Source organism: Platichthys flesus, chromosome 17, assembly GCF_949316205.1.
Source record: "Platichthys flesus chromosome 17, fPlaFle2.1, whole genome shotgun sequence".
Classification (NCBI taxonomy): Eukaryota; Metazoa; Chordata; class Actinopteri; order Pleuronectiformes; family Pleuronectidae; genus Platichthys; species Platichthys flesus.
The window spans coordinates 6,620,123-6,630,729 of NC_084961.1; the positions used below are offsets into that span (position 1 = coordinate 6,620,123).

Genomic DNA, 10,607 nt, shown 5'->3' on the forward strand with positions numbered 1-10,607 from the left:
AGTTTCAGTTGACCTTCATTCTTCATTTTTATTTTCTCATGAACAGATCAACCGCATTGTATTTGAAAAGTTGTTCAAAGTCTGAATTACAAATGAAAAAAATCTTAATTCTCTTGGGCAGGAATCTTTCACAATGTATTCGTCATTTCTTCTTTATCATCTAATGACCCCACACATTAACCTAATGAACCCTGGCAGGGACCCCGCCCCTAGGTTGTAAACCACTGCAGTAGAGGGTGTAATTTCTTTCAAAGCATGAACTTGTCAAACTATTTTTTATCAACACGAAAAATGGCAATTTTCTCACGTGGAGGTACACGCTCTTTACAGCTGTTCATCTTTTAGTGGCTGGTGATGAGCGTGACTGACAACAGGCTGTTATGTCAACTGTACATTTTCTCTTGTATAGCTATGTGGAAGAGAGAGGTAGGGATAACTTATTCTAACCTTATTTATTACGGTTCCTGGAAGATAAACTAGGAAAATCAAGGAACTTCCTTTCTGACTTTATGAACCGAGATTGTGTTTTGCTGACGGAATAGCAAGAGGACTAGGTGCAACCGTATCAGATACCTGAACTTGAGACTTGTCGTCACACATTACAACATACAGACGGCTAAATGTGGGATATGACCAGTATAACAAGTATAACCAGCCCTACTGTAACACTGATACACCTGGATGGCCATTACACATTCACTCCTCTTAATAACAGTCATTCAGTCTAACCACTCATTCTTCGACTGTCATCTTTAAGGCTTCACCACTGTTTACTGTACACGTGTTCCCAAAAATGATCATTTACAATTCAGACGTTACAGTAACACGAGCAGTCAGCGTTTACATTTCATGCATTAAGTGGCTCTTTTTGTGTATGGCTCCTCTCATCTTTCTGTGTCACTGGACAACTGCTTCATAAACATCTTCATGAAGTCGTAAAAGTTCCCATCCTGCTTTCCACAGATAGGGCAGGGAAGTCTCTCTTGTCTTGGTCTATCAGCAACCCTACTGTAAAAGGTGTATCATCAAGTCTAATGTATGAAGGCGCTCAAAGGTCAAGTTCTAGACGTGACTCAGAGCTCATTGAACCTCTTGAAATGTGCTGTAGAGGGCTGAGAAGCTGACTTCAGGAAAATCCTGTTTTCCTCAGTCAGCAGCCATATGCTGCAATCTCTGTCATTTTTTTTTACAGCATATGCTTAAAGGATCAGGGCGCAACCTGCAGTACATGTGGTCATTAAATAGGTAATTTTGTCTGAGAGAAAGAAGACGTGCAAGCACATACTGCACGTGCACCCCATGCAGGTAACTTTACCACTGAGCTCTTAACCACTCACGGTTTAGGGCCTCACTTTTGCAAACGGCATCTTTTTCTTCCTGGAATGGATTCTATGGTATTTGTCTCCGGTATTTAAACCATGATTCATTGTTTTTAAGGCATGATGGGTTTATAATGTTTCACATTTCATCAATAAGACAGTTCAGAGTACTTTACTAGCATGAGTTCAATAGAAGAAGAAAAAATATACAAGAGCAAAGGTTAAAGTGCAGTGTAAGGAATACGTAATTATTATTTAATAAAAGACAGTGACAGAAAACTCTTCTCCCAGATGACATTAGGAGACTAGATGATGCATGAGTGCACAAGTTTAAAATTATAGTCCCCTGGTGCTATGGTGTATGAACGTATGTGCCATCTGCATGAGAGTGGAAATATGTTTTGTTGTTTTCCATAATCTGAGCTGATGGTAGCATGTATATGTTGAACAGAAGAGGCCCCAGACTGGAGCCTTGTGGAACTCCGGAGGCTGTTTTCTTTTGCTCAGATATAAAAATTTCAGGCGCGAGTAGATCCTGTGGTTCAAGTGAGTTTCAAAGCATATCTAATCTGATCTCCTGATCTGTGTCAATGTGAGTTTAGTGCATTGCACTGCTGCCACGTGATTCTCCAATTGGATAATTGCACAAATAAGCAGGTGTTTGGAATGAAGTGCCCAGTGAGCATATACGTCTCTGTCTTTGTGCAATGAGTCGTCAGTGGACTCTGTCCCTAATGAAGATGATCACATGTCAAAGAGATTAGATGAGACAGACACAAATACAGTCAAGTATCCACTGCACCTCTGGCCTCATTCACATCAATATTGCAATTTAAGATTTTAAAGACAGACCGATGATCAAATGCAAGAAGGAACATGAGCGAGAGAGAGGGAAAACAGATTCACTCTTATTGTTCCCTTAAGTACAATTTGCTTTAAGTCTCCATCATGTGCTACTAAGGCTGAAGAAAAAAACTCTAAATTACTCAATGACCTAATGAGGTTTTAGATTTTTTTAAACAAGGCAAAAATGCAAAATATATACCATAGTATAGTCAATATAATTTCTTAACTGTACACTTTTTTCCTTTGCAAATGTGACATGTTTGTTTTCCCAAATACATTTAGTAAAATGTACCAAAAGAACAATTCTATATAAAGCTGTATTATAAAAGGACATGTATATTAGCCTATTGACATTAATCAGTGCTACGGAATTTATAAAAAACATCTGCACTGACTTTTTTTGTGCCAAGAAACAGACATGGTTAACTGTGTTTAACAGTCCAGCCTCTATTCTAAATGATGTAAGGCTAAAAACACGGTGTAAATCACCAGAGTTTTTGTGCCTCAAACTCTTAACCCCCACGTTCTTCGGCATAGTGGTGAGTGTATAATGAGTGAATTTAAATTTTCAGGTGAACCATCCCTTTAATGTGTCTGTAAAGTCCTCAGAGTGAAGCTGATGTGTGTGCACGTATCCCTGGCTACAAAATGCAAAGCCAGGGGATAAAAAATTAATAAGTGAGCATCCCATTGATAAAATAAAAATTTCTCATTGATAAAATATAAATTTCTTAACATTTCTTTTCTTTTGTAAGCATCAGACCATTACCAACAGATTTAAAAAAAAAAAATCTACTTTAAACAGAGAGTCCTGTTTAAAAGGCATAATTCAGTCCACTACACAAGGCTTGTAATAAATCATATATCAGAGAAGCATAAGCGTCAGCTCTCCTGGCTGTAGTTTGTGGTGTTATACTGGATTGTATTATGTGGTGACAGGGCTTTGGAGTTTCAGTTATTTAGGAGACACAGGTAGTTTTAATTTTCAAGAACTTCTAACACTGGATAAGCTCCTCATCTGACAGTGTCTTTACCCCTTTGTGTCTGACAGTATTCTGTCGACCTTTTTCCTGCTTTTCATACTGTCCTTAGGGTGTAAGGATAATTAGGTAATTCATAAATTTTTACAATTTGCATTGAGTGCACCAGAAACGAGCCACACCAATGTGCTGGCGTGCTGTTTGTACGAGGCCGTGCCTTAAAAAGTGATCCTCTCTTCGTAAAGTGACAGCAGCAGCAGGATTCCCCAGCCGGTGAGAAGGCCCACATTTTGCAGCAGAAACATCAGCCAGGGTCTCTTGTTGCTGATGTGGACCATGGTGGGGAGCTGGATGAGAGAAACAGAGGTGGAGGTTACTTAGTTAGTTTATTGTCCTGGATTGGGGGAAATCAGTTTTACAGCAACAAACCTCATTTCTCTGTATATCCTCTGTAAACATAACCCACTCTGTTCTCCACTCACCATGTCAGCCAGTCCGACGTACAGAAAGAGTCCAGCGGTGACTGCGGCTATCCACTGTTGGGTTGCCAGGTTGGTGGCGATCGACAGAGCGATGTACAGGCCGATGAAAGAGGTCATGGCACTGGCGAGGTTTAAAAGCAGCGCCCTGCGTACGGACACGCCGCTGTGCAGCAAAATGGCAAAATCTCCTGAAGAGAAAGAAAAGCAACAGGACGAGGGTGTTAAAAATTGGATGAAAACAAAAAGATCGAACCACACATCTCCTGCTTGTGTGTGTGTTCTTTACCCAGTTCGTGCGGTAGCTCGTGGCACAGCACAGCCAGAGACGTGGCCAAACCAGACTTCCATGACAGGGAGAAGGCGGCGCCAATCGCTAAGCCGTCTGCAAAGTTGTGGATCCCGTCACCGATGGTGATCAAGTAGGGCAGCAGCCGCTGTTCTGCAGAGGCAGGTGAACAAGGTCATAGTTAGCAGCGTTGCCACGATGATGAGCCCCATCATCACAGCTTGGTGACGTCACTCTTGTTGTGTTTACTTACCTCTTGTGCGCACTTTGTGGTTGTCTTCATAGGCGACCTGAAATATATATGTCACATAATATTGATAAAACATCATATAAGTCATCAGGCTTTACAAGATCTAGTTCTTACATATATATGACTTATTTTGTTTGGATTATATTGTTCTGTGCAGGTGAATTAGATCATTGTTACATTCACTTCCAGTATTTATTAATATTCCACCTTAAACACGAACAACGCTTTCTCACCAGATCTACTTTTGAGGCCGACTTGTCTTGTCTTTGTTTCCTTTCCTGCTGATACATCTCTAAAACCCCCCCATGGTCACAGTGATGAGGCTCAGATTCTTCCTAAAAAGAAAAAGAGAGGCAACTGAATAAAGGAAGGAGGAAGAGGAGGAATCAGATACAAGATCATTCATCTGGATGAAGCACAACTAAAATAAAACACTACCAAATTTCTAGTATGAATAAAATCTTTAAAAGCAAAGGAGATTCAAGAAAGATTGAGACCTTAAGGTTAATTTGTTCATGTTTATTCATATGTTTATTTCAAATCATTCATTATCTAGTTCAACAAGATTTACCTGTGAGCTGTTACCATTGAGTTCCCACACTTTCATTGACGGTGCTTTAAATGTCACAGTTTTCTTTAATTTAATGGGATTTGTTGGTCATTTTAGGAAAGAATACATATATCAGTAGTGTTTTATTTGACTCACGGCGTGATGGTGCTGGTGATGGTGATGGCTGTGATTATCTCTGTATGCGATCAGAGAGAAGACGGTTTCCATCAGGTAAAAGTAGTAAATCCCGGCTATCACCACCAGCATCTTGTACATGTAGTCTGGCGTTTCTTCCTGGTGATCGTGGCCGCCGCCATTGTCTCCGTGAACGTGTAAACCTAGAAACTGAACAAAGACGAGGTCCAGCTGAGTATGTGCTGCACAAAAAATTTACAAGAATATATTTGTTGTTGTTGCTCTGTAGTCTTTTACCTTCTTATTATGGGTCTTAAAATGACTCACCATGGGTAACAGGTGCAAGAGGGCATCTCCAGTCAGTGAACCTACAGCCAGGCTGATGCAAAACTGGACACAAAGCTGGAACATACTGGTACACGAGGTACACAGCAGCAGCACGATGCCAAACATGGACGTGAGTGTTATCACCACATTGGCGAGGGTTGCATAGAGGTATCCTACAAGGAGAGGCGAGAACAGAGAGAAATGTCAGGATCATCTACACAAAATTTGCAACTTGTGCGTCCAATATCCTAAACCGGAGAGGCAGGATCGCTTCTAGTTATCGTCTCCTCATAAAATCCAGTCCACAAACTTACTCTCCATCCTGGTGAGTTCATCTGGTTTCACTGGTTCTGTCACGCCTGCGCAGGCTCCGCTCAGTATCTGCTGGACGAATGCCGGGCTGAGCCGAGCCACGTCGGACCGACCCGAGGAGGCAGAGCTGTTTGCAGCCAGGCCGAAGATCAGGACCAGCTCTTCAGCCGAGAAACAGCGCTGGGAGAAATAAAATAAATAAAATATAAAGAACTACAGTTTAGATGCAATCAAAAGACTTTTATCAGGTATTTACTGAGCGAAAATATGTTGACAATGTGCAGGAGTTCTTATTTTTAAACTTTGACTCGTGACCTTTTCTTTTATTCTATGCACCTGTCTAAAATCAATTATGAACGGATGAACTGAATTCTGAAATGTAGTTTCCACCTTATCCCAGGTGCTGTTTCCTCCATGTCCCTCATGGCTGCTGCTCCTCCTCCTCCGTCTTGCACCGCTGTCATCATGATGACCGTGTTCGTCCCCGTGGTGTGCGTCCCCGTGGGGTTCGTGCCCATGTTCGTCTACAGTCCCAATGTTAAGACTCCTCATAAGGGTCTCCAAATCTGCAGGGGACAAATGTAAACCACCATAAGATTAATGTAGGTTTTCAGCACATTTACAACAAAACCAATGATGTGACCAATAACAAAAAGAAGGAAAATATATAAAAAACAGTGTTGATAAACTAAGAAAATTATAAAATGTTAGTGCAACCGATACATTTTGAACAGAACAACATATACACATAACTATAATAAATACATTTTGCAGATATAGTCTAAGTAGTAATTTAACTTGCCACCGCAACTTATTTTTTTGGAATATTCTTTTGAGCAGGACATTTACCCCCGACAGTGAAGTTCTCTGACCCCAGACGGCCCACGATGTAATCCAGGAAGAAGCTCTCCTCGGGCAGGGACTCGCTGATGAAGCAGTGACCTTGCAGAGCGTGATACAGGACTCGGCCCAGAACTGCGCCCACTTCCTGTCTCTGGTCTGGTAGCGATGCGTTGACTTCTGCCATGATGTTGCTGGCTGTTATACAACTCTGGGGGGGGAGAGGAAGGAGAGAAGGTATGATAGAGTTTTAACTTATGAACTCAACTATTATAGAGTTGTTCAAATTTAATTGAATGCTTCTGGGGGACTTTGAAGTCCTTTGAACTGTTGTGTTATATATTAATTTGCTAACTGTCATTGTAAAACTAAATGCTGGAAAAGTTTGATCAAGAGTAATCTTTGCATTCAACTGCATTCATCTGTTCTGATGACTTCCCAGTTTAACTCTCTTTCATGTGCTATGGTGATGTGGCTGAGTGCAGGGCAAAGCCTTGTAGGTCAGCCCCAGCAGGCATCACCCAATATGATAAGATATATTGAGTAATAAATACTGCAAGGGAGAAAAAATTACTGTTGCTCTGCATTTGCGCGCTGGTTGCTATACAGATTTAATTTAAAAGTCCATGTGGAGTGAAATAAAACTGAGCTTTTACAGCAGATAATTGTTAAAAATACGACATGTGAAGGTGAATTATATTCATGAGTCTGTGCAATGAGGGGACAGTTGGATGTAGACAGATGTGTGCGCCCTACAAACTGTTGCTCTCGTCCTGAGCTTACCTCACTGGGTGACGGCTCATAGTGGTGCCGGAGCTCTACCAGCACAGTCTCTAATTGGTGAAGGTCCATGTGTTCGTGGTCATGTTGCGTCCTGCCCTCTTCGTGCTCCAGATGCTCGTGCTGCTCATGATGTGTGACCCTGTGGAGGAAATGCTCCGTCTCCTCGCCCCACCTCCCCTCAAGTATCGCGTCGCAGACCGGGCCAGGAGAAGTGAGGTAGAGGACGGTGCCGGCGGCGAGGTCGCTGAACTGGGAGACGCTGATGGTTTCATTATGGCTGACTCTTCCAGCTTCCTCCTCCCCGTGGATGGAGTGATTGCCAAACAGCTGGTGAACACCACCTGTTAGATCACACTACACAGACAGCACACACACACAGCTTAAAGTAGGATATCATCAATTACTGATTCAATAATTCCCTGGGAAATTTGTGTCAAAAAAAAACACACGTTTTGAGAAAAGAGTCCTGGATTTGTTCATTCTTCTTCTAAACTTTCAAAACAGGAATCAAAAGCTGCAACTTTAATATGAACTCACACGTTTAAACTGTGAGTTTGTTCATTTACAATGTACTGTTATACATGATGTTATACTTCACTGTATCAAGTCTAAGTGAACTTTTACTAGAAGCCTGCATCACAATTGAAAACCCTTCTTCTGATATCAGTTCTGCACGTATTACTTAATTAATGTGTTATTTATATCTGCTCCAGCACTTGTTGCACACGTAGCTTATCGACCACGCACTGTCCATTCATACAGATTAGATCATACAGTCAGAGGCAGTCCAAGGACTTTACTCACACTCACTAAAACAACAGGTTCATCCAAGTTAGCAACAAATGACTAACTAACCTTAAAGTATATTAGTTTTGTAAAAATAACAATAATTGTATACACTTTATCGGCCTATATACCTTACATGTACACAGGGATATTTTCTTTAAAAAAAAAGATTACTACATTATATGCTTATCATAAAGTAATGATAATAATTTTGCACACGACGCCACCCTGTATAACTTAGCACACATGTACACTGGGATATTTTTCTTTAAAAAAAAGAATATTACATTATATGCGTATCATAAAGTACTAAAAATAATAATTGTACACAAAATATAGGGCTCAATACCATACCCTACAGGTACATTGGGATATTAAAAAACATTATTATATTATAAGCTTATCATAAAGTAATAATAATAATAATAAACAAAGCATTGGTCTAATAGCCTATAGATACTTAGGGATATTTGCTTTAAAATACTGATTATATTATATGCTTATCTTAAAGTTATAATAATAATAATAATAATAATAATAATATTTTCTTGCTCTAGGCAGATTAATTCATGATCTCATAGCACCAACACACACATCATATCCACCTGATGAAATTACTTTATTACTATATAAGTGTTTAAAGCTCCGGTGAGGAGCGGAGGTTTTCACCAGAGCGCTCCCCGGGCTCAGCGGGGAGCAGCAGCCGGTTATCGGCCGTTGGACCTTGACCTCCCCCTCTCCTCAGAGCCGCCACACCGCCGCCTCACCCGGCTCTCTGCCCGCGGAGCGAAGTCCCATAAAACTCACCTTTCCACACGACACTGCTCCGCACTGCACACGTTTCTCCAGCGTATTAAAGAGGTTTCCGAGCGAGGCCCCGCTCAGAGTCTGCTGCCCCGGGGACACGACGCTCACCACTGCCTGGTACACCTCCTCCAGGGCGGGAGACCCCGACACGGAGCCCAACGCACCCCACACGGACAACACATGGAGGAGGAAGAGCCCGGAGGAGGAAGACATGTTTTCTTTGCAAATACCTAGATCTACTTATTTAAACAGAGAGGAGACGGTGGCACCGAGTCGCACTGAGGCTGATTCGGGCTCCAGGTGTTTCTACACAAGTTCCGTGAGCTCTTATCTGTTTCAAACCTCTGCTCCTCAATGGACCTCGACTCTGGGCTGTGATTGGCCGAGAGGTGGCTCGTGAAGCCTCTCACCTGTGTGTTAAAGCTGCTCTCACCTGAGCTGAGATTCATGATGGGGACTTCCAACATGTGACATGAATCCCAGCATCAGATGACATGTGGTGGAGACTTCCAACCCGTTACATCCACCACATGACGACCGGGAATCATGTGATGGAGACACAGTTTCAAAATGCCTGCAACAACAGCCTATTTCTAACCATAATGACCATATCCTCTTTATTTGTAGGACCTTTGTGAAGTGCTTCACTAGGCAGCAATTTGAAAATCATCATCCTTTAAACAGAATTGTAAAAAAGTTCTCTAAAATATATTTATCTTAAATCATAAAATTCAAGTAGAATCATAGAATTCAACTTAAAGTAAAAATATCAGATTCAATTTAAAGTCAAATAATGTAATATTATTCAATGTCAAATCATAAAATTCAAGTAAATTCATATAATAGAAATGTTGGTAAAATAAATGATGTTAAACGCATTCAATTAAAGTAAATTAAAACAACTGAAATTTAAGTAAAATCTTTAAATTCAAGTAAAATCCGGAAAAAAAATGTTCGAGAGCCCAGAACCCTGACTGCCCTGTCCTCTTTAGTCCAAAATGATCTAAAGGCTGATCTCACAAACAAGACATTTGGAAGGGTTATGAGGGAGTGGGCCTATGGCACCAACAGGACCCCCCCCCCTCCCTACAGGGGCCCAAAAAGACAGCGCCCCCTGGGACTGTGTGCAGGAGGCCTGCTCTGTATAGATCCATGGGTTCATTTCAGAGGCTCCCTACTGTTGAGATGCTGATTTATGGATTCGATGATGAAGTTAAAAATTATATTCACATCAGGCGATCTTTATGGAAGGAACCATTAAGGAACTATTGATCTACTCAAGCCAACATCCTAAACACCCATATTATCTTACACCTCGTGTACATGAAATCATTATTGAAATGTGTAGACAGATTAATGCGTCTTTAGAGGAAACGCATGGTGTGAATTTGATCTTGTCAGAGAAGCGTTGTGTTAATAAGATCTGGTGACTCATGGCCGACCTGATATTCAACACTGAGGTATCTCAAGAAAAAGAACATGTCATCTCTCAGTTACTGACCATTCTGGACAGTTCCTTGTAAGCTGATAACTTGACATCTTGTATTTTTTAAGTCAAAGATGTTTCCTTCCTCGAAGTTCATCAAACTAAATTTCAGCCGTAAAATCTAAAGGGAGAAAGGTCAAAGGCTTTGCCAGTTATTGTCACTTGTGAAGATTTCACTGGAGGGTTTATGGCATTGCAGAAAGATAAACACAAAAAAATATCAAAAAGTAGTAGTTTCAGCCCAATAGGTTAAAGTTAAAGAAGGCCCCTGCTGCAGCTTGGCAGCTTTTGGCATCGGCATCACAGTAAACTGAATATAAACTGGATCTTCAGGTTGTTTCAGGCACAACTAATCATCCCGGTGTTGAGAATGAACCACAAAAACCTTGATGGACAGTTTTTAGCCCGTGTCCAAGAA

General features: G+C 41.2%; 1 protein-coding gene across 1 annotated transcript; it reads right to left on the bottom strand.

Annotated features, from left to right (window-relative positions):
- Positions 1 to 1,540: 1,540 nt before the first annotated feature.
- slc39a4 (solute carrier family 39 member 4) lies at positions 1,541 to 9,290 on the bottom strand. Its single transcript, XM_062410387.1, has 12 exons — positions 8,704 to 9,290; positions 7,111 to 7,464; positions 6,337 to 6,538; positions 5,878 to 6,053; positions 5,490 to 5,667; positions 5,176 to 5,348; positions 4,870 to 5,058; positions 4,397 to 4,498; positions 4,167 to 4,203; positions 3,914 to 4,066; positions 3,628 to 3,815; positions 1,541 to 3,492 (listed from the first exon to the last, which is right to left on the bottom strand). Exons 1-12 carry the CDS (start codon positions 8,914 to 8,916, stop codon positions 3,364 to 3,366), a joined length of 2,094 nt encoding a protein of 697 aa, XP_062266371.1. The 5' UTR covers positions 8,917 to 9,290; the 3' UTR covers positions 1,541 to 3,363.
- Between the last annotated feature and the right edge of the window lie 1,317 nt (positions 9,291 to 10,607).

Bases quoted from the DNA above. Each gene is read 5' to 3' on its own strand.
- slc39a4 (XM_062410387.1), bottom strand. From the start codon at position 8,916: ATGTCTTCCTCCTCCGGGCTCTTCCTCCTCCATGTGTTGTCCGTGTGG. The intron at 5,668-5,877 runs GTGGAAACTACA...TATTTCTCCCAG, and splicing joins GAAACAGCACCTGGGATAAG to CGCTGTTTCTCGGCTGAAGA. The intron at 5,059-5,175 runs GTGAGTCATTTT...GTCTTTGTTCAG, and splicing joins TCTTGCACCTGTTACCCATG to TTTCTAGGTTTACACGTTCA.